The sequence below is a fragment of the Schistocerca serialis genome, chromosome 3, assembly GCF_023864345.2.
Source record: "Schistocerca serialis cubense isolate TAMUIC-IGC-003099 chromosome 3, iqSchSeri2.2, whole genome shotgun sequence".
NCBI classification, from domain to species: Eukaryota; Metazoa; Arthropoda; class Insecta; order Orthoptera; family Acrididae; genus Schistocerca; species Schistocerca serialis.
In genome coordinates, this window is record NC_064640.1 from 882,546,183 (window position 1) to 882,571,004 (window position 24,822).

At 44.0% G+C, this 24,822-nt stretch overlaps 1 protein-coding gene across 4 annotated transcripts in view; it reads right to left on the bottom strand.

Annotated features, from left to right (window-relative positions):
• The window catches only part of LOC126471109 (filamin-A), a 531,904-nt gene that overhangs the window by 79,939 nt on the left and 427,143 nt on the right, over positions 1-24,822 (bottom strand). For all 4 annotated transcript variants that reach the window (XM_050099189.1, XM_050099187.1, XM_050099188.1 and 1 more), the window contains one exon: positions 2,275-2,410. In XM_050099189.1, coding sequence (XP_049955146.1) covers positions 2,275-2,410 — 136 coding nt within the window. The remainder of the gene's footprint in view (positions 1-2,274; positions 2,411-24,822) is intronic.

Below are 24,822 nucleotides of genomic sequence, written 5' to 3' on the forward strand. Positions count from 1 at the left end.
GGAAAAGGGGGGGGGGGGGTTATGGAGGGGTAACAACATTATTGGAAGCACGCTGAGTTAACAGAGCCCAGTAACCGACTCTCATCAGTGATTGAAGAATATACTGACATTAGCTTTCCCAGGAGGGCCTAAAATTCTGTTAGTTGATAGCTTCAGTACTGTCTGTGTACGAAATGAACTACTAGATTGTGTTTGCGGGGAATGTTTGAGAGTGTTGTTACAGTCTTACTGCCTAATGCTCTCGCAGGTTTCTTAGGTTCAAATGCTTCAAATGGCTCTGAACACTATGCGACTTAACTTCTGAGGTCATCAGTCGCCTTGGAACTAATTAAACCTAACTAACCTAAGGACATCACACACATCCATGCCCGAGGCAGGATTCGAACCTGCGACCGTAGCGGTCGCTTGGCTCCAGACTGTGACGCCTAGAACCGCACGGCCACTTCGGCCGGCAGGTTTCTTAGGACAAGAGACAGAAAACGCTTAGGTATAGGTAAACCGAATAATCGGATTCGCTACGGTAGTAGCAAAAATAAGCATACTACAGTTTCTGCGTGTGTAAAAACTCACTCTCATTTGGCAAGGAAGAACACGTTACAGTTGAAAAATCTATCACTGATTTCCGAGTTCTAATTGAGCTATCGTTAATCCTGTTTACTTTCTCCCTCGTGGGGTACCAAGTACCACTGCACATGCCAAATTATCGTAGACTTATAGCTAGTAGGCACTCGAGGAACTACTTGGTACACTTAGTTCGCTTCTCTCTTCTCTTTGTCGGGGAGAGTTGGGGGAGTGAGAAACAGAGTAATTTTATCAACCGAAGCTAATCAAAGTGTATGAGATGAAACCATAGGTGCTTCTTAATACGTTGTCCACAGTTTTTTACCCGGTGAATCAGTGCTGGTGCGAAAGGCACCAATGCTTCCTAATTCACGTAGTTAGATCGTGAAGACTCTTAACGTATCTCAGTTTTAGGTCACTTAGTATTCCTATCTTATTACTTTTAACGTCTTCCTCTGATTTTCCTTTTGCTCATGTTGTCTCGCGAAGAACAGCCAAACGTAAATCTTGGTAAAGAGGCACAGTATAAAAGTAACTTGTCCATATATTGTAAATAGTAACATACGAAGAGAAAAAATAGCGTTGTATCAAACGTTATTAAATTTCAATATTCAAATGAGTTTCTCCACATCACAACAGCATCGTCAAGTTTGCGGTTGTTTCCTCTGTCTTTAGTTTCACTTTATTCACTTTGTATCAGTGAACACTGCAATTCAGATTTTTTTTATTTTGTGAGATAATAACGTAGTCTTATGAAAAGGGTTGGTACAGGGTGACAATTATTGAACTATATGAAAAAACGTAAATTAGCGACAATCTGCACCGTGAACACACCTTATTCCACATGTAAACGTCACTACAGACATTCGGATTTAGGTTATAACATGTTCGATATGCCTGCTATCATTGGCGACGATGTCACGGAGACAAACAGCGAAATTCAGCACGACTCGCTGAAGTGTCGGACCATCGATGCTGTACATGACCTCCTGAATGGGTGTTTTCAGTTCAGCAATGGTTTTGGGGTTATGCTGTACACCTTGTCTTTAATATAGCCCCATAAAAGTAGTCGCATGTGTTCAGATCCAGAGAACATGGCGGCCAATCGAGGCCCATACTAGTGGCCTCTAGGTACCCCAGAGCCAGAATGCTGTCCCCAAAGTGCTCCTCCAGCATATCAGACATTCTCCCGCTTCGATGGCGTCGAGTTCCGTGTTGCATGACCCACATCTTGTCGAAATCAGAATCACTTTGGATAATGGGGATGAAATCATCTTCCGAAACCGTTCGGGAGTCACCGTGCCATCTAGGAACATCGCACACCACACAGTCACTCGTTGAGGTTGAGAGACTTCTCGATCGCGAAATGCGGATTCTCAGTCCCCGAAATGCGCCAATTTTGCTTACTGACGAACCCATCCAAACGAAAGTGGGCTTCGTCGCTAAATCAAACCATGCATGCGCTACTAATTCCCATCATGCCCCTCGGCCAACCGTGTAGTTTGAACGTCCTAACGCAGACCGTTCAGAAGTTATGACGATATTATTTAATATAGTTCAGTAACTGTCACCCTGTATTATCAACTGTTTGTGCTAGTATTACAGGTATAGCTAATAGTGGACCGTCGATGAAATGTTATATAACAGAGGGGAGGGGGGGGGGGGTAGTGGTAATGGCAGCGGCCATTAGTAAGATATTTCAGGATTTTTTACCTGTGACGTGTCCACCTGTTGTGGGCAGAGGGATGTTGTCCAACTGCACAGATCTGTATTGTTGGCTGGTGGTGGTCTTTTGCACACGTTGTGTTTCCTGGACGACCGTCTGCTTCACGTAGTCCTCGGGGCCCGCCTGAAACACATGAAACACACCACGATGCATAACCCTGGCAATATCAAGAAAACAAATGGCTTCGCTCACAAAAATTAGAGCCTCTCCCCTACCCTATAAAGTTCCACTTATACAAACAACATTCGTAAATTTCATCTATCTGGTCACTCAGAACAACCTGACACTAAAACACTGTTCCGCACGGTGCGCCCTTGAGACCATTATTTGACAGTCATATCCTATATTCTAAGCCTTTTAAAATATCTTCTTTTCCCATTCCTCGTTTAAAACTATGGGATCCCCCTATACAGTATCGCTTTTTAAAAAATTGGTTATTTTTAATTTTTCGCAATTAAATTTAAATACTGTGCAGTTTGATTTTAATGTTCATGTTTAACAACTATTACCTCAATGTGACAAATGTTTCACGTTTACTCACGACATTAAAAGAAAACGGAAGACCTTTGGTTTATTTACAACAGTTTTAGAGGGCCAAGTTTCAATTTATTCCGATTGTTCAAAATTTAATAGTCATGACAGGACGCACACCGAACCGCAGGCACTGTGTATAAAAAACAGAAAGCTGCTGTTTGTGCATACGTCGGAAAAATAACCAGAAAGTCCCTATTCATGATTCTCCATTTGATAATGTGGAAGCGACGGATCCTTCCAACGGAAGTCACATCGTAGCTTTCGTTGCAACGGCTGTCATCGGGAAATAAGATGAAACAGAAATTATACAACGAAGTTTCTGGAGAAAGACAGTAGTTTTTTTTATGACAATCATGGAAGAACCATTTTGTCTGAAGTGGTTTGGGGAAACAGCGGGAAACTCAAATCGAGATGGCTGGGCGGAAATTTGAACCACGTTCCTCTCGAATAAGAGTCCAGCGTCTTAACTATTCCACCATCTCTAACGGTTTAAGGCAAGTATTGCGGATAATATTGTCGAGGTGTGGCTTTGCTTTGAGCAGAAGGAAAAGAAAAAGGTACAAGTTATTGTGTAGTTCTATCCTAAACAGACACAGAAATCAAGCACCGACAAAGAAAAATACTGGAAGAAAGAGTCAAGTACTCTCCGTCAGATTGTAATGGAAAATATGGACGTGTAGGTGAAAGTCATTGAAAGGAATAAAGGAGGTTATTCTATTAACTATGGTTTCAGAACTTTGCTATTGGCCAGTCACAACGGGCCATTGTTTCCGACGTATGTAGTTTGGAGTCTACGCTCATGGTCAGGTGGCTATAGACTTTTTGCAAATTACTTGTTTATTATTTTAAGAAAAGAGCGCAAGGCAATGAACCATCTTAACTCATGAGATCGAAATGGCGCGTGTGTCTACCAATGTTCGAAAAAATTGATCACTCCTAGAAGGCAAAAAGCACTGTGACTGAGAATCAGGCGCCCTGAAGGTAAGAGAAAAAAGAATTAAGAGTGCCTCAGAAACGGGTTATAGTTAACTGTGTCAGTTATACAGGTCATTCCCGTTTTAAGCGATCGTGGATGAAGAGCTTACGGTTGCTTTAAATTTGCTTGTCCGACGCTGTAGCGTGTCAGAGCCCTAGATAATTATTATTTTTAGGTCATTCACAGGTGCATAGCAGGTTTCTTTGGCCAATCTAGTTTCTTGTCGTTATAAGTACTCTAACTCGGAATAAAGTTTCGATTAGAAGCCACATCGAGAGAGAAGAGCGTGTATACCACGATCATTTTTCGGCAGCGCCATAAAATCTGGGTCTGGCTTGCTTGCTTGTTTCCCAATAGAACACAATGCCTCTAACAAAGAGATAAACAGTATTACATGTGAACATTTTGAGCACGTTACGTCTAATAAATATTTAGAGGCAACACAAAGAAGCGATATGAAATGGAGCGATCACGTAAAATCAATGTAAGTGAAAACGAATGAAATATTTAGTTTTGTTGGAAGCTGTCTGGGAAAACGCAAAGAATCTGCTACCGATCCAGAATTTTCTTCTGATGGGTCAAATGCCTCTGAGCACTATGACACTTAACATCTGAGGTTACCAGTTCCCTATAACTTAGAACTACTTAAACCTAACTACCCTAAGGACATCGCACACATCCATGCCCGAGACAGGATTAGAACCTGTGTCCGTAGCGGTCGCGCGGTTACAGGCTGTAGCGCCTAGAACCGCTCGGCCACCCCGGCCGGCTTTCTTGTGATGTACGAAGTCCTTATCAAGTAGGCCTGGCAAATATCGAATGATAGAGAGATTTGCTACAAGGACCTTAACTGGTGGTTATAGTCCATACGGAAGTGCCAAATGCTTGGGGAACTTAAATGGGAATCGTTGGAGGAAAGTCGAAGTAGCTCTCGCGAAACTTGTTGGATAATTTTAGGTAACATGTAATCGATAAAGACTGCAATCATTATGCAACTATTATCGTATACCTGGCATAAGAACTATGAGACTAAGGTAAGAGAGGTTAGAGCGCGCCGGCCTTTAGGGCCGAGCGGTTCTAGTCGCTTCAGTCTGAAACCGCGCGAGCACTACGGTCGCAGGATCGAATCCTGCCTCGGGCATGGATGTGTGTGATGTCCTTAGGTTAGTTAGGTTTATGTAGCTCCAAGTTCTAGGGGACTGATAACCTCAGATGTTAAGTTTCATAGTGCTCTTGAAGTATTTTTTTGGTTAGGGCGCGTGCGAAGGCATATAAAAACTGAAACGAAACTCCGCCCGAACAGGCCATGAAGGCCCAACGGTACAGACTGGCCGCCGTGTCATCCTCAGCCCACAAGCATCAATGGGTGCGGATATGGAGGGCCATGTGGTCAGCACACAGCTCTCAAACAGTATGCCAGTTTACGAGACCGGAGCCGTTACTTCTCAATCAAGTAGCTCCTCAGTTTGACTCACAAGGGCTGAGTGCACCCCGCTTGCCAACAGTACTCGGTAGACCGGATGGTCACCCAACCACGTGCTAGCCCAGCCCGGCAGCGCTTAACTTTGGTGATCTGACACGAACCGGTGTTACCTCTGCGACAAGGCCGTAGGCCTGCAAAGACATATAAACAGTCATTTTCCTTCGCTTAGTACGCGAATGGAATGGGAAAGAAGGTGGATAATATTGGTGCGATGTACCCTCCGGCATACAGTGTACAACGGCTAGCGGAGCTTATTTATAACGTAGTGTTAAGGCGTGTGTGGCAGAGAGGAGGGGCTTTTTCATGCCAGACTCTGAATACTTGGCTTAAAATCCCATTTCTTCCGCGGTACTGTAACTCTAGCATCAGTTTTTGGAGTGACTGAACAGGACTGTGAAGACATTGATCTGCTTCTCGAAAGAGGCCGTATTCTCACGTGGCCTTCTTGATTTGACTTTCCGGCGAGTCCTCTAAGCTTACGACCGATTTCTTCCCCTGTCCTTGCCGTGCTGAGCTACTGCTGGGCCTAACGAGCTCACGTCGAGGAGTTACGCCCCCAGTCATTCCTGTAGCTTTAGAGGGAGGAACCGAGCACTGCTCTTTCCTTAGGGCCTCCTGGCAGGTGCGAAGGGTTCCGGAAGCGAGCATCGGACTGCGTAAACAATGGGAGCGGCGGGCCGGCCCGTCAGCGCGAGTCATTTGTCAGGCGGCCAACGCGGCGGCTGCCAGCCCACACAGCGGGCCATTGTCAAGGCTGCCTGGATACAACGCAAGGCCGTTCGTTGTACCCGGCCGAGCCGCGCGCACGTCACTCGTAAACAATGCCTGTTGTTTCGCTCTCCGGCACCGCGGCTGCCAGACTTTCGCACCTGTGTTGCGGCAGGCGCCGCGGTCTGTAAAGCCACACACCGGGGCTGAAGTGGAGAACGCGTTTTTCTTGTGGCTTCAGCATTCGTTTCGTCCGCCCCCGTTAGCTGAGTTGTCAGCGCGGCGGAATGCCACGCCAAGGGGCCCGGATTCGATTCCCGGCTAGGGCAGGAGATTTTCTCCGCTCAGGGACTAGGTGTTGTGTTGTCCTCGTTATTTCATCCTCATCTTCGGCGCGCGTGTCGCCCAATGTGGCGTCGAATGCAATGTACTTGTCCTAGGCGGCCGAACTTCCCCGAATGGGGGACTCCCGGCCTACAATGCCGTACGCTCATTTCATTTCAGCGTTCGTTTCGAGGTTAAATTCTCCACACCTTCGCGGCCTCCGTGCACGGCCAGTTTTACGATTTACAGCGCGACGACTTAGTTCCATCGGAAGATTTCCCAGATATTCCCAGGTTGAAAATTCCAAATTTCCCAGAACCTATTTTCACTGTGCGTGACAGCAAGTTTTACATTAAGTTGTCACATCGTTTATTACTGATTATTTGCATCTACGTACATACTCTGCGTGCCACCATATGGTGCATGGTATCTTGTACAACTACTAGTCATTTTCTTTCCTGTTCCGCTCGCAAATGCAGCGAGGGAAAGATGCTATATGCTTCCGTACTAGCCTTGTTTTCTCTTAGCTTGTCTTCGCGGTCCTTACGCGAGGCGTATATGCTGGCGGCAGTTGCATCTTTCTGTTGGCCGTCGTAAATGCCGATTATATAAACTTTCTCAATAGCATTTCTCGAAAACAACGTTGTCTTCCCTATGGGGATTCCCATTTGAGTTCACGGAGTATTTCCGCAACAGTCGGGTGCTGATCGAACCCACCGTTAACAGATCTAGTAACACGCCTCAATTGTTACAATTTAATGTCTTCCTTTAGTCCGACCCGGTGACACCAGCAGTAATCAAGAATGGGCAGCACAAGTGTTCTGCATGCTCCACTTTTCTAGAAGTCTCCAAATGAACCGAAATCGACAATTCGACTTTCCTACAAACGACCTTTCGCTCTTGTCCGCAGATCGTGGGTTCCCAGCCGGGTCGGGGATTTTCTCCGCCCGGACACTAGGTGTTTGTGTTGACTTCCTCACTTCATCATCAGTCGAGTTAGTGGCGAGACTGGACAATGTACAGACGGGGCATTTGTACGGACGCTGATAACGGCGCAGTTGAGCGTCCCACAAATTAGTCATATATTACGTTCTTGCTCCATTTCGTGTTCCTTTGAAACAATATGGCAATACAGGATCTTCCCGGAGAAATGGTCAGTATTCAGGTATATGACAAGAACAATCATTCGAAGCAAAAAGCTATAGTAAACATATGCTCTAAAAAAACATCTCTTCTACTGAACATGTGCTTATAACTCTTAAGCTATGCATTTTAGAGCCCATGTTTACTAGACTTTTGTTTCCAATGATCGTTCCTCCCATATCCCTGAATACTGACCATCCCTCCTGGGATATCCTGTATTTTTAATCGACGTGGCTGAGTCAAGCAGTACGCGACTGACACTGTAGTCTAACATTATGGGATAGTTATTCCTATTCATCTTCATTGGCTTCTATTTCATGTGAGGAACGTCAGCTTGCCCTAACTGTGGGAAAATGTAAGTTCCATCCAAGTTCGTCTGTATCACCCTAGTCACTCAAAGTAGTCTCTCTCCCGCACATAACAAGAGACATCAGCAAACAATCGCAGATTGCTGTTCACTGAGATCTTTATATATATATATATATATATATATATATATATATATATACTCCTGGAAATTGAAATAAGAACACCGTGAATTCATTGTCCCAGGAAGGGGAAACTTTATTGACACATTCCTGGGGTCAGATACATCACATGATCACACTGACAGAACCACAGGCACATAGACACAGGCAACAGAGCATGCACAATGTCGGCACTAGTACAGTGTATATCCACCTTTCGCAGCAATGCAGGCTGCTATTCTCCATGGAGACGATCGTAGATATGCTGGATGTAGTCCTGTGGAACGGCTTGCCATGCTATTTCCACCTGGCGCCTCAGTTGGACCAGCGTTCGTGCTGGACGTGCAGACCGCGTGAGACGACGCTTCATCCAGTCCCAAACATGCTCAATGGGGGACAGATCCGGAGATCTTGCTGGCCAGGGTAGTTGACTTACACCTTCTAGAGCACGTTGGGTGGCACGGGATACATGCGGACGTGCATTGTCCTGTTGGAACAGCAAGTTCCCTTGCCGGTCTAGGAATGGTAGAACGATGGGTTCGATGACGGTTTGGATGTACCGTGCACTATTCAGTGTCCCCTCGACGATCACCAGTGGTGTACGGCCAGTGTAGGAGATCGCTCCCCACACCATGATGCCGGGTGTTGGCCCTGTGTGCCTCGGTCGTATGCAGTCCTGATTGTGGCGCTCACCTGCACGGCGCCAAACACGCATACGACCATCATTGGCACCAAGGCAGAAGCGACTCTCATCGCTGAAGACGACACGTCTCCATTCGTCCCTCCATTCACGCCTGTCGCGACACCACTGGAGGCGGGCTGCACGATGTTGGGGCGTGAGCGGAAGACGGCCTAACGGTGTGCGGGACCGTAGCCCAGCTTCATGGAGACGGTTGCGAATGGTCCTCGCCGATACCCCAGGAGCAACAGTGTCCCTAATTTGCTGGGAAGTGGCGGTGCGGTCCCCTACGGCACTGCGTAGGATCCTACGGTCTTGGCGTGCATCCGTGCGTCGCTGCGGTCCGGTCCCAGGTCGACGGGCATGTGCACCTTCCGCCGACCACTGGCGACAACATCGATGTACTGTGGAGACCTCACGCCCCACGTGTTGAGCAATTCGGCGGTACGTCCACCCGGCCTCCCGCATGCCCACTATACGCCCTCGCTCAAAGTCCGTCAACTGCACATACGGTTCACGTCCACGCAGTCGCGGCATGCTACCAGTGTTAAAGACTGCGATGGAGCTCCGTATGCCACGGCAAACTGGCTGACACTGACGGCGGCGGTGCACAAATGCTGCGCAGCTAGCGCCATTCGACGGACAACACCGCGGTTCCTGGTGTGTCCGCTGTGCCGTGCGTGTGATCATTGCTTGTACAGCCCTCTCGCAGTGTCCGGAGCAAGTATGGTGGGACTGACACACCGGTGTCAATGTGTTCTTTTTTCCATTTCCAGGAGTATATATATATATATATATATATATATATATATATATATATATACACTACTGCCGTCCTATCACACTTCGTTGGGACAACCCTGACGATACTTTTTTCAAGTTATGGTACGATTTACTGTTTTATCAAATATTTTGTAAGTTATAATAAGCTATTGTCACTTCCGGCAATCCCATTGTTGCCGTCATCCGATACCACGGAGTGCCGTACCTTGCGATACCGTCAAGTATATGAGAAATCCTCACAGAAACACGCTTCGAACCATTGTCAATTTGATCTCAATAGACCTTCATGGCAACGACGCATTATGTTTGGCTCTTCACACTATGGTCGTTGTTGACTTGAAACATGACACAGCGAAAATCGGCAAAGTACTACTTTCCACTGAAATTAGTGAAGAAGGACCTAAGATTGAATATTTATTGCTAATTTATGTTCACATACGTACCCGTATTTACGAGATATGTTCAAAAGATAATGCGAATTTTGGAATTTCGCATGTTGTGTTAGTCCGATTCGTGCGATTAGCATGTTTCGTTTTCGTGTTGATAAACATGTCTGACAGTATTAGCCACATCGGATATTTAGTCTGTAACTTTTAAAAAGGTTACATGTACTTTGAAAAATTAATCAGAGAATTTGCATTTAATTTTGCTGCAAGGGCGGAATAAAGTGAAGTAAAGCTTTAGAAATATCTTTTTCCGAGTGTACTACTGGGAAACCCTTATTTAACTCGTAGCACAAACATTTCGACGAAGCCCGTGACGACCTTTAAGATAACGAGCGCTCTCGACGCCCCTGCATGTTATCAGACGATGAAATCGTGGAGAAAGTGGAAGAAATTACTATGAACAATCGCCGAATCAGAATTAGAAAAGTTGCTGACAACGTTCGCATATCAACTGGTTCTTGCAAATGAAACTTTTTCAAATGTTTTGGGTATGAAACAAGGGACAGTAAAATTTGTTTCAAAACTGTTGACTGTCGAACAAAGACAGCGGCAGATGAAAGCTGCTCAGCAGTCGTTAGATGGACTCAGGAATGATACAGAACTACCGAAATTTGTCATATCAGGTGACGAAACAAGGGTACACGGACTTCCAAATTAAGGCTTAATAGTTCCATTGGAAGCAAGCATTCTTTATCGCCAGGACCGAGAAAAGACTGACAAATGCGGCCAAATGAGGAGACTTCACTCTGTTCTTCGCTTTAAACAGCCTAACACACTCAGTTCTTGCCACAAGGCCAACTGATCAGTAAAGAGTAAAACTTACAAGTTCAACGCGTTTGCTTGAACAAAGTCTGAAAAAAAAAAAAAAAAAAAAAGCAGCCTGGATTTATGATGAAACAATTTTGCACTATGACACTGCACGTGCACACGCTAAATCGCATGTCCGTGAATTTTTGGCCACAAACAATACTGTAATGAAGTCATAGCCTCCATATTCGCAGGACACGGCATCATGTATATTTTTTGTTCCCAAAACTATATGAATCCTTCAAACCATAGATGAGATTAAAACCGCATCGGTGACACAGATAAAAGTTATCCCAAAGATAAAAAAAAACAAATGGTTCAAATGGCTCTGAGCACTATGGGACTTAACTTCTGAGGTCATCAGTCCCCTAGAACCTAACTAACCTATGGACATCACACACATCCATGCCCGAGGCAGGATTCGAACATGCGACCGTATCGGTCGCGCGGTTCCAGACTGTAGCGCCTAGAACCGCTCGGTCAACCCGGCCGGCCCCAAAGATCAAGACAGAAGTTTTTCGGGGATTGGAAAAAGCGCTGGCAGAAGGGTATAATATCTAACGAGAACTGTTATATCGGTGTCAACACTGATGTAGACAAAATTCTTTCCAAAAACCAAAACAAAACTGTTTTGACCACACCTCGTATATTAAACGATCACTTCTGCTTATGTGTTGATGAGCAGTTTACAGCTGCAGGACAAATTCTCACGTGCACGATACACTCAGTCACGCACGCAACCCTAAAATAGGAAACGATCTTGGAGCTTGAGAATCGACGAACAATACCGAAGGTGACTGAAGTCGCACGGGCGACGGATGTAGCCGCGTTCGAGTAACTAGCATTGCAACAATTCGAAGCACTTCTCCGTCTCTCATTACGTCACTCTACAAAGAGATTGTTTCCGAAACAGAATCTCAGTGACTTGTTACGAAAGGAATCTAGACACTTATTTCCGTCAACTAGCACTTCTGCGTCCTAACTCTGTGAATTGTCTGTGTATTTATGAAGTCCGTAAGATTTCCGTGATTTTTGCAGCAAATTCAATTTCCCTGAGAATTCCACGTTTTCCAGGTAAGTCGCCACCTTGTATGAAGTATTAATACATTTTTACCGAATCAGTAGAGATCGGGCTTCCACGGTAGTTAGTTATCGAATTTCAATTTAGTGTGTGGATTAAATGTGGTGCGAAAGACCCCCGCTGAACGGTCATGATTCCTTATAATTGAAGGCCACGGCGAAGATATCACGGGCGGATCGCGATAGGCCGGTTTCATTCGCTGACTAACTGTTGTTGTTCACAATTTGGCTCTGAGCACTATGGGACTCAACTGCTGTGGTCATCAGTCCCCTAGAACATAACTAACCTAAGGACATCACACACACCCATGCCCGAGGCAGGATTCGAACTTGCGACCGTAGCAGCAGCGCGGCTCCGGACTGGAGCGCGTAGAACCGCACGGCCACCGCGGCCGGCTTGTTCACAATTTAGACTTGTGGTCTAACGGTGGTGCAGTCTACTAGCATAGAATGGATAATTTTTGTATGAAAATAGCTTCGATAGTGAAATAGTTATAAAGATTAAGCAAAATATAATTTTTTAATTATCTGGAAATTAGAAAGAAAACAATGGTAGATTATAAAAAGATGACATTTACAGCCTTTTAAATGTCTTTTGTTGTGTCTGTAAGTATATATTTTCTCGAGAAAATAGATGATTATCAGATCCCAGCAAAGTGCAGATTCTGTTTAATAAACTCTACTGTATTTTTCTCACTCACTAGTTCAGTGTTTCATTGTTGAAGCTATTTTTATTTAAGAAAACTATATCTCTCATTTACTAAGAATGTAGACTCTTTCTTTGTCCTGGTATCGCCGGCCGAAGTGGCCGCGCGGTTCTGGCGCTGCAGTCTGGAACCGCGAGACCGCTACGGTCGCAGGTTCGAATCCTGCCTCGGGCATGGATGTGTGTGATGTCCTTAGGTTAGTTAGGTTTAACTAGTTCTAAGTTCTAGGGGACTAATGACCTCAGCAGTTGAGTCCCATAGTGCTCAGAGCCATTTGAACCATTTTTTTGTCCTGGTATCGTAAAACTCAATTCTTTTCCTCTCTCCCTGATATCAGGTCGCTTTTGACGAAGAACATTCAAAGAAAAAATAGTACTCGCGAAACCTTCGAAATGTGTCACGGGCACAAAGCATACAACAAAATAAAAATTAAGACTACACCAAATCCACTCCTATGACAAGAGTGAACACGTCGAGAAGATGTTAACTTCGAGCGCTCCACCGTCAAAACAAGCTACCAACAGCAGCCAATCGTTCAATTTATCGTCCTTACATACACATACAGTGCTTTTGTGAAACCACATAAAACCAAAATAAGCGTAACCAGCGGTGCATTTTATCCCATTCCCCCTAAGTAAGAGCTTTCAATCACTGTCTTAACCATTCACTCATTTTGTTCAATAAGTGGTTGTGATAACAATACGAGGTACAACATGCCATACACTTTACAGGAAAGCCCTACATTTGGACATAGATCGTAACCTCTGTATAGAACCAATGAGGGGGAATTATCAAGACCTTACTTCATAGGGGTGGAGGGTATGTGTGACCTGAAACAGTTGCAAGAGGCAATTTAATCATTTCGAAACAGACTGCCATTGAAAAGTATACAACCAACGAATTGACGTTAACACTGAAGTGCAAATAATATGTAATTACTTTTCTTGGTCAGTAATGAGCAGTCAAAGAGAAGGAAACATTTTCGTGAATAAAATAATTGATCGCATTGTAAGGCCTCCATAGAAACAAGTGTATAGGCGATAGTTAAACCTGCACGAAAAATATGTAAATATTTGAGGTTTCCCGAGGGTGAAAATTCATAATAGGACCAGAAGCATTTGGTATTGGAAAAAATACAGTTCCTACAGGCTTCATCGAAGAAAAAAAAAAGTAGGTGTTCAAGCTGAACAACAGAATCAGAGCCAGAGAGAAAACATTTTAAAAGGGAAACTCAAATTAACACACCCTCAAAAATCCCAAAACTATTTCGTATACCTAGCTGCAATCGGTATCAGAAAACTAGTATGTGGTTATTTGATTCTAACTAGATTGAACAATTTTTTTCTAAACTTTTCTAAAAAACTAATCTAAAGTAGCCAGTGACAACAATGATCAGAGTGATCTAACTAGAAATGAATAAATTTATGGATTAACGTCTCGTCGAAGATGAGGCTATTAGAAATGGAAAACTATATGGGAAAAAAATGAAGGAAAGGAGTCTACCAGTTTAACTTACTGTGTCCAATCGGTGAACATATTGTCCCAGCATGAGCGAAATGGTAACATTTGTTTTGTCCTGCATTGAACTGCAGTCGTTAATTAGAAATGCTGCTCTGAGGGATTGCCGTTTCCATTGTCTCGAGCTGGAGTTAGCGCATTCCACTGACGCTCTGGATTAGCTGTGTGTGTTAAATGCGTTCTCTGCTGTAGCGGGCAGACAAGCTGATATTCGGTAAAATCACTTTCATGTAGCTATTACGCCGTTCTCGACATCCAGCAAAAACATGGTATCAGGTCAGCCTTTTCACCACTAAAAATAAAGGCGGAGGTACTCTGTAAAATGATGGACTGTTGTGGAACTAACGTTCTTGTTGAGCACTAACAACATGCAAAATCTTTGTAAAAAAAACCTTTGAAACTCTTCAGAAAGATGCAGTCTTTGAATCAGAGTCCACGAATTTTGTTCCATTCAAAACATCAGCATCTTCGACAGTAACAAATGCTATTTCAGCCAGGTCTGTAATGTCAATATATAGCTTACAGTAGTGTTAAATTAGTTTATATGCAGCGAAAAAGATCCTGTTTTCATGTGGCATACAACAAGACTACTCCCGCGGCTAAGATTTACGTAATATGTATTCAGTATCATTTCACTACTACTGCAGTCATTAATAACTCGCCCGATTTAACTGTCGACGAGCAGTATTAAAATTAGACTTCACGACCTAAGTGGCACACGAATTTAGTGGCAGTGAACATGGATATGTCTAACGACTGCCGCTCTTATTGCAATGGGGTAGACATAGTCATGACTAAGAGAATTAAGCATTGCTGATGGTTAAGTGGGTCAGGTTTGATGCTGTCCTACATCTATTCTATCTCGTGAAGGTAATCTTTTTAATTTCTACGTATCTATTACGTCTAACGTGTTCGATAACCTGGTCTTTGTCTGCCCCGTGACACTCCTGCCTGTGCTATACTACATCTGAATATTGTATCATTGCCCCACTGAACTGTCACACCTTTTCTCGCCGTTTTTGTGTGTCAAGCAAGCTCTCACTTCCGTACAATTATTGTAAGTCATACTTCCTTTCGGCTGTAAGTGCTATATTTCCTGCGAATCTTAGTTTTTCTATCTGAACCCCTTCGCTGTTCTGAAATTTTTTTCCACCCCGTCATTACTTCTTCGACATAAAAGTTGAACAAAAATTATGATAAACTGTCAATCTTGCTTTAAGCTTATCTTAAAAATAAATAAATAAATAAACAAGTCCACGATATTTTTCTACTTTTATTGCGACCAATTAGTTCTCAAAATATATTTCACTTGCCTGTTTCTTCAGTTTAGTAATTACATTAATCAACTCTAAATGTGTTTACATTTTGCAGTTTTATGTTGGCTGACACGAAGCGCAAGCAAAGGAAACGTGGTGCAAACAAGTAAGACTCAACAAAACAATCTAGATCTCAACAGTGTTCTCCAATAACATCAAGCACCCCAATGTGTAATGCCAAGCATCGGTTGCCTTTTAGATGATTTCTTGCTGCGTTTCTCTCTACCTGTTTTAGGCTTACCTAAAATCGATACGCTCCAAAATTTGTTTCAGTTTCCGAAAACATGCGAATAGATTCGGTGGGACGTTCATAAAGCAGAAATCAGTTTTAGAGTGTAGAGAATGAATCACTGGAGGTAGGACTAAAATTCTCTAGTAGCAGTCACACAACCACCCGTTGCTTGGCACGCTGCCGCCGATTTGTTTGCTTGTGGTTCGTATTTAGAAGAGGATGTGATGTAACAGGCGCAGAGTTCGATAATTAATGGTTGTCTAATGCATCTGGAAAACCTTGTCGTCTTATTTCAAGGCCTAATGTCAGGGTGGCTTTTAACGATGGAGACTGGTTTATGTAGCCATTGTGTATCTTGCGAGAATGAAGTAAGAGGTGTGAGGAGGGGAGATGGATGGAGTGGGTTACTAACAACGTGTATTTAGTTCGTAAACAGAACGCTGCGTGTAATACTTTCGCTGGTTTGTGACGCAGTACGGGAGAGTAAATCGTGTAGCAGTGCACTCCTAGAGTACCGCGGCCTCGGGATCGTAAGCAAGAGCAGAGTTTCTCGCCAGATTTACTTGGCGCCATCCTAGAGGCCAATTTCGTATTTAAATATTCTAGCACTGGCACGACTTCTGACCTATTACTCTTGGCTTGCGTTCAGAAGTGAAGTGACGCGCACTGGCTGGGCGACACATTATATCCGACATCTATAGATTGAGGAAACAAATCGTGATAGCGAATCAGCAATTATTTCGCTTGCCAAGCTATTAAAATATCCGAGAGCCGGAAGGCTATTATACAACTGCAGGTGTCGACAGAAAAAGGCCGCGCTAAAATTTGCTTAACTGACCGAAATACAAAAAGTATTCCTATTGTATCCACTAGAACGAAATCGTCTAGAAAATTTTATTTATTAGGTCAATGTTCAATATGGTAGAGCCAGAAGGATCTGCAACACATTTCCGCGAATTCGACACTGATTATAGAAACTACGCAGTCGCTTCTTCAGTGATACGGGCAACCAAAGGCTCGGCCGAAGTATGTAGGAGGGTCTCAGCAACATTTCATTTCAACCTAATTAGTTTCTCCATTACTTAAAGGTCTCTTTGAACGATCACGCCAATGAAGATACACACAGCAACAAAACAACACCCGCGAGAGACCTTGCAGGTAATCTAAAAAGAACTATGCTGTCCTGAAAGCGAGAACGACTTTCATCAACGTATTACCAAGTATTCCAAATCAGCTATAAAAAACTTCTGCTGGATCATATGTAGTAACATTTTCCTCGTTCAGGGCTGTCTACTGATAAAAATACGAAAATGTGAAGTTACACTTTCGATGCATATAACTGCCTCCAAGAGTACTTGGATTGAATCATCTACGAAATCTTCAATGGCGAGTTCTCATGGGAAACAATGGGTAACGTCGTGTCAGTTCGATAAATTTTGGGATTTGCAGAGGGATTCCGCAAGAGATAACTGATCGTACGATTTTCTATGGGGCGCTGTAAGTCGAAGGAGAACGACATACTGCTTTGCATTACGAAAAATTCGCTTCTTTGAAAGTTTAATTTTATATGCCAAATGACCTCAAATTGGGCTGAAGTAATATTCACTCCAAAGATATTTTCAACGCTAACAGGAAAACAACCAGTATAATCGGTAATTACAGGGCGGATGAAATACAACTCACTGTAGGCCTCGTATTGTCTTAAAGCTGCGAGCACTAAGGGGACGTACCACTGTGGCATATGGAGTCTAGATAGGTCCTGAAAGCGTGCACGGATATCCGAATGGTTAAGGCGGCTGCTTGCGGTTCGAGTCCTGGGCTCAGCACAAATTTTCCATGTATCATCAGTTGGGATCCTTTCAGTACATAATGCGGCTGATATCAAAATTACGAATATTCGCAACTGCGACTAAAATTTCGAAATATTTTATGACCTACCTAGCTCCAGCGATCTGCATTTAAATACCTTTACCACGCCTCCAAATGTTCACATCGATTAAATATGTCTCCTGTCATTAAATTTCTTCACCAGTCAGGGCCATTTGATGAGGGTTCCAGACCTTCACGCAGCATCTAGTAGATTTTTTTTTTTTAATAATCTTGTGCGTTGCCTCTATTGCAGATATTCCATTCCCCCAGATAAAGAGTATTATTCTATTCATCCTCTCTAATGTTTTGTTTTACATATTATATCGCTTTGTGAGGTTAACTCAGCAGCCGGGCGGGGTAGCCGGGCGTTCTAAGGAGTCTTATCACGGCGCGGGCAGCTAGCCCCGTCGGAGGTTCGAGTCCTCCCTCGGGCATGGGTGTGTGTGTGTGTGTGTGTGTGTGTGTGTGTGTGTGTGTGTGTGTGTTTTGTCCTTAGCGTAAATTAGTATAAGTTGGATTAAGTAGTGCGTAAGCTTAGGGACCGATGACCTCAGCAGTTAGGTCCCATAAGATCTTACCACAAATTTCCAAAATTAACTCAGCATAGTTGAGGAACGTGATTGATTCAAGAGTTGAGAGCCAAATCCGGCAAACGCAAATGATGTGGAAGTACTGAAAAGAAAAGGTTGTGCAGTATTGTAGCAAAAACTCAAGGCGAGTTTGAGGGCGCATTGTCGCGATGACAGAAGTTTATTCTTTGCAAGACGCGCACGTGTAGCAGGAATACGGCCCTTCAGGCTGCTCTGTAGTGAGACATGATATTTCCCGGAGATATTTTGCTATCGCGGTGGTAGTGTGTGAGCACGACAGAAAGTGAGTCTCAGAAAATGGCAGTCATGTCTTTTTCCTGCAGATGGAACAGCTTTTATTTCTTTGGTGCACTTTAAATTTTTTCAGTCATTGTTCCCACTGCTCCTTTTTCCCTGTTGTCCAAAGCATGATTAAGTCATCCTCTAATGTTATCTAGACGTGGACAAACGCACAGGATTTGCGATTAAGCAAGTGTGGACACACTTTGGTAATGTTCATTCGATTTCGTTTTTTCAGGATGGTTAAGTAGAAGTTTTGTCATGCACATTACCTCGTAGGGAATATGGTGGACTCAGATGTCGGTAAAGTCCTGTACCTTCAATTGGCGATCTTTGATGTTGACATTTTTGCTACATTATCATTGGACGTGCAAGTTTTGGTGATCTAGAAAACGACGACGAAGACATCCACTATTTAAGGGTTCAAAAGGAAGTTCAAGAGTCGACTTTATAACCTCTTTTATATTCTTTGGTGTTCAGCCATTTACAATCAAGTATTTTATCACAGTTCGTAATCCAATTTTATGAATTCCCACGAACTTTTTTTTTTACTTTCGAGCAAACTAACATTTTTGTCACATTCATATATTTTTTGCTCTTGTAGCTGTTTTAGTCTTGAATCCGAAAACTCTCAATGCAGCTATCCGCTCCCGTCTGTCTTGTGTAAGTACGGTATCTTCAGCCCTGCATAACTACTGCAACAAACACCCATATGAAACTGCTTACCGTAAGCAGGCCGTGGTCTCCCTCTACAATTTTAAGGGCCCCCTCCCTCCCTCAACACACACTTTTTAATACCAAACTGATTATTCTTTGATGCCGCAGGATGTGTCCTAGCCACTAGTCACCATGGCATAAATTTATTTATTCCCCAGTTCGATTCAGTACCTCCTCATTAATTATCCGATCTAACCATCTAATACTCAGCATTCACCTGTAGCATCACACTTGAAAAGCCTGTATTCTCCATGTCTGAACTATTTATCGTCTACGTATCTCTAGTGTACAAGGCTACACTCCACCTTCAGGAAAGACTTACGAACATTAAATTTATGTCCGGTGTTAACGAATTCCTCCTTCCCAGAATTGCTTTTCTTCCTATTGCCAGCCTGCACTTTATACCCTCTCTACTCCGGTCATCGTCAATTATTTTGCTGCCTAAATTCTAAAACTCTACTACTTTCAGTGTCCCATTTTCTAATCAAACTCTCCAAGCATAGACTACATTCCATTAACTTTGCTTTACTTTTGTTGATATCCATCTTTTAACACCCTTTCCAATCCGTGCAACTGCTCTTACAAGTCATATCTTTACAGGACCAGTAACTTAGAAAATCCCCCCAATGTTATTGTGCTTCTCAGTCCTCTAATACTTCGTTTCCAATTCCCTGATCCGAAAATAGCGTTCCAGCTGCTGCAAACTGACGGCTGTATCCTTTACGACAAAAGCGTTTGTTGGTGTTTTAGCCCCGTCACCAGCCTGCTCCGTCCACATGGGGCCCACAGTGTGATGTGGCGAGGCGGACCTCTGCCTGGACCGCGCCCGCGAGCCGGGACGCCTGCGGGTTATTTCTGAACGCAGTTCGTGTTCTGCCAAGATGTGCGCGCCGATTCGCTCTGCTACCAATCGTGTAGGCCACATTGCTACCCTCTCTTCGTGCTCGATTAAAAATTTGGGCTCGTTTTCTATTATAATCGGTATAAGAGCCCAGTGGTCGAAAAGAACGCAAACGGAAGCAGGTGTAGCGTTCCATTCGGGAAGAGACCTGACGCTTCAGTACGATTCTTATGCATTTTTTTGAATTCTGTGCCCACGATCGCTTCTTATACGCACGAACCTTTTTCTGTTATGTCTCCTTTCATCACACCGACGATAAAAATCGCTGACGTATCTAAAGCTTCCTCTAAACTCGTCAGCTGTTGTTTACGAAACTGAAAACTACTCATGATATATAACACTCTCACCTTTGCTCTATCCCGTGAGTATAGCATCTTACCTTATGTTAGGTTTACTCTGCTTACCAGCTTTAAGAGGGAGATGTTACTTTCGCTCGTGCTATGTTAATACCTGTGCAGGATCGATGATGGTTGCGAGGACTGGCAGTTGACCATGAACGTAAATACACTACTGGCCATTAAAATTGCTACACCAAGAAGAAATGCAGATGATAACCGGGTATCCATTGTACAAATATATTATACTAGAACTGACATGTGATTACATTTTCACGCGATTTGGGTGCATAGATCCTGAAAAATCAGTACCCAGAACAACCACATCTGGCCGTAATAACGGCCTTAATACGCCTGGGCATTGAGTCAAACAGAGCTTGGATGGCCTGTACAGGTACAGCTGCCATGCAGTTTCAACGGTGCCACAGTTCATCAACAGTAGTGACTGGCGTATTGTGAAAAGCCAGTTGCTCAGCCACCATTGACCAGACGTTTTCAATTGGTGAGAGATCTGGAGACTGTGCTGGCCAGGGCAGCAGTCGAACATTTTCTGTATCCAGAAAGGCCCGTACAGGACATGCAATATCCTGCTGAAATGTAGGGTTTCGCAGGGATCGAATGAAGGGTACAGCCACGGGTCGTAACACATCTGAAATGTAACGTCCACTGTTCAAAGTGCCGTCAGTGCGAAAAAGAGGTGACCGAGACGTGTAACCTATGGCACCCCATACCATCACGCCGGGTGATACGCCAGTATGGCGATGACGAATACACGCTTCAAATGTGCGTTCACTCCGATGTCGCCAAACACCATCATGATGCTGTAAACAGAACCTGGATTCATCCGAAAAAATGACGTTTTGCCATTCGTGCACCCAGGTTCGTCGTTGAGTACACCATCGCAGGCGCTCCTGTCTGTGAAGCAGCATCAAGGGTAACCGCAGCCATGGTCTCGAGTAGATAGTCCTTGCTGCAAACGTCCCCATCTGTTGACTCAGGGATCGAGACGTAGCTGCACGATCCGTTACAGCCATGTGGATAAGATGCCAAGATGCCTGTCACCTCGACTGCTAGTGATACGAGGCCGTTGAGATCCAGCACGGCGTTCCGTATTACCCTCCTGACCCCACCGATTCCATATTCTGCTAACAGTCATTGGATCTCGACCAACGCGAGCAGCAGTGTCGCGATACGATAAACCGCAATCGCGATAGGCTACAATCCGACCTTTATCAAAGTCGGAAACGTGATGGTACGCATTTCTCCTCCTTACACGAGGCATCACAACAACGTTTCACCAGGTAACGCCGGTCAACTGCTGTTTGTGTATGAGAAATCGGTTGGAAACTTTCCCCATGTCAGCACGTTGTAGGTGTCGTCACCGGCGCCAACCTTGTGTGAATGCTCTGAAAAACTAATCATTTGCATATCACAGCATCTTCTTCCGGTCGGTTAAATTTCGCGTCTGTAGCACGTCATCTTCGTGGTGTAGCAAATTTAATGGCCAGGAGTGTACTTTTCACGGATGAAGCCTGTTTCACTATAGACGGAATCCTAAATAGTAGCATTCGTCATGTTTGGGCCGATGAGAATTCCCACGTAACAGTTGTGAAGAGCCTTCAACAGATTATCAGTCAATGTGAGGGCCGGTATAGTGAATGACTACGTACGATGCCCATTAGCCGGCCGTGGTGGCCGTGCGGTTCTAGGTGCTGCAGTCCGAAACCGCGGGACTGCTACGGTCGCAGGTTCGAATCCTGCCTCGGGCATGGGTGTTGTGTGATGTCCTTAGGTTAGTTAGGTTTAAGTAGTTCTAAGTTCTAGGAGACTGATGACCTACGATGTTAAGTCCCATAGTGCTCAGAACCATTTGAACCATTTTTGATGCAATTCTTCCTCCCTGCTTAAATGTACCAGTGTACACAGTGTTTATCAGAGGCAAACGAGTACCACAAAAGGTTTATGAAAAGAATCCCACTTGTCAACGCATGTCGTTCCAACACGTTGGAGTCCCACCTAGTTTGGTCTGAGGATTGGTGGACACCTGCATCAGACAGTCCCTGAAAAGTGAATAGGCGGAGCTGGTCCTGTTTCGTGGCCAGTACGTTCACCTGATCTCACGCTACTTTACTTCTTGTGAGGCCATATGAAAAATCTTTGGGTACGAGAAGCCTGACGAGGCTGAAGAGAATCTCTTAGCAAGCATTCTCGCTGCCCTTGTCACTGTTCAAACATCAATGCGCATATTATAACGGGTACGACAGAACTTTGTGAGACGCTGCCAAGTCCGCATTGACGCTAAGGGACGCCATTTTGGGTAACTATTGTAAATGTAGCAGTATCAAAATTGTGAAGGCAAATGGAATTCATCACAGTACCGTAGACTTAGTATTTTCGGTCTCTCTGGCACCAATTTACGTGCGCCGTTACTAGTCACTGACAGATGATTTGGGTGTATTGAGCGGGAATTCTGTACGTCACGATCAAGGTCGAAGTTGAGATTCTGTTTGAACGCTGCGCGAGGCTAATGGGGTATTTAGTAGATTTTCGCTTATACCGTTCGATTCTGTCGTTTCCGGACAAGCGTATCTTACCTCCAGTTCATAGATGTATCCTTCTCCGTCAAGCCTGAAAGTTTGCATAATCATCACCACGGAATCACCGTAACAACAGTGGCTCTAGAAAATTAAAATTGACGACGAAGATACAACACTAACTATGTAAATAGAGTACGAATATCATCACCCAGTTGGCTGTACAAATCAAAGAAATCAGTCACGGGCCCATCCCCATTTTTCGGTCATTCAAGCGAATAATTTCAGTCTTTTCTCTCTTGTTTTCGTGTTCGGTTCAGACATCCAAATGTTACTTCGGCTGCCTAATTCATGTCTCATAACAGTTCTCTAACTACGGAACAAGACATTGAACGCGCAGCTCTAAACAGCTGAACAAAATGGAAAATTTAGACGTCATTAGAAGTAAACATGGCACAACAGAGGGAGCATAATGAACTTAAAAAATATAATATGAAGGTTAAGTTACCTTAATAAAGTAATATCGTGAATACTAGCCCTGGTGGCCAAAACGGCAGACACGCATCGCGACGCGATGCCGGTATGTCTGGAAATAACTGATATTGGCATCTCATCATAGCTGTTTGCCGCACAAGGAGAAAGTGAGCGGTGATCACTAGCCATCAGACTGTGAGATGTCCCAGTTTATATTTCGAAACTACCCTTCATACTCTCGGAAGCCTGGCATCTGTGGCACAGCGTAACATCGCTACTTCAAAAATGTTGAAGTCGCGGTCGTTGGTGTGGGTTTTACGTTTGTCGCTACTGTATATTTGCACATACACAGAATTAAAATTGACAGAAGTGAGCATGCGGGATTGTGTACCAACGAATAATGAGCTCGACAACTGGAAGGTATCGATAAAAACCAACTGAGCTGGCCGAGTGGCGATAATATGATCTCCGATGTAAAGGCATAATCAGTCTCTGGTGAGTGGTAAGACAGACGACGCTCATAGTACTCCGTCTAGATCAATTCCATATCATTTTTTTCCATTCCATATTGTCCCCTGGTAATAAAATGGTTCAAATGGCTCTGAGCACTATGGGACTTAACAGCTGAGGTCATCAGTCCCCTAGAACTTAGAACCACTTAAACCTAACTAGCCGAAGGACATCACACACATCCATGCCCGAGGCAGGATTTGAACCTGCGACCGTAGCGGTCGCGCGGTTCCAGACTGAAGCGCCTAGAACCGCTCGGCCACTCCGGCCGGCTGCCCTGGTAACAGAAGTAGTACATTTCACAAGCATGAGTTACAAACATTTGAACTACACATCACCATACAGTGAGAGAGTGGAAATGGGTGGGAATGGGCAGGGACCAAAGAAGAGCCACCTACAATTTTAAAAAATTTTAATCGGCAGTAACTGGGCGCATACGCCAGTGTCTACGTGTCAAACATGATTAGCAAAGATGAAAATGGAAAAAGCAAAGAAAAGAAAAGAAAAGAAAAGAAAAGTAATCGCTATACTCTATGGTCAAGATTTCCCTGCGAAAAGGGATTTTGTTATATGTTTAGGAAAGGACCAGTCCTTGATTAGAATATACCCGCAATTCAAAGGTGGCGAAAAAGCAGCGCAAGTTATCCGCCCCCAAAAAATAGCTAACATTTGAGAGCGAAACCTCACTTAAATTCTATAATATTTGGACAGAGGAGAAGCCTACACTGTGCGCAGACAAACACGTAAATAGACAAACATTTTAATGGCAATTGTTTCAACAGTGAACAAGTCAGCTTTATTTAAGGAGAAATAGCCCTTGATGATACTTGGCACTTAGAAAACAAGACACGAACGATAAAGTAAAAAGATGCTACGTACTGCCTTCTGAAAGCTGTTTGCAGTTCCTGTTTGTACTTATTTTCTCGAGGAAATAAATGATCTTTTGTAATGTTTGGACAGCACTTTTCAGATTATTTCAGGTTTCAGCATTGTGGGGGTGTTTAAGAAACACCAGTCTGAGGAACACTGACTACGAATTTGGCTTCGATTATTAACAAACTGTGCCACTACTAGTTTCTGTATTCCAACTTTTTTTTTAGAAGTAGAACGGTCCCTCACTTTG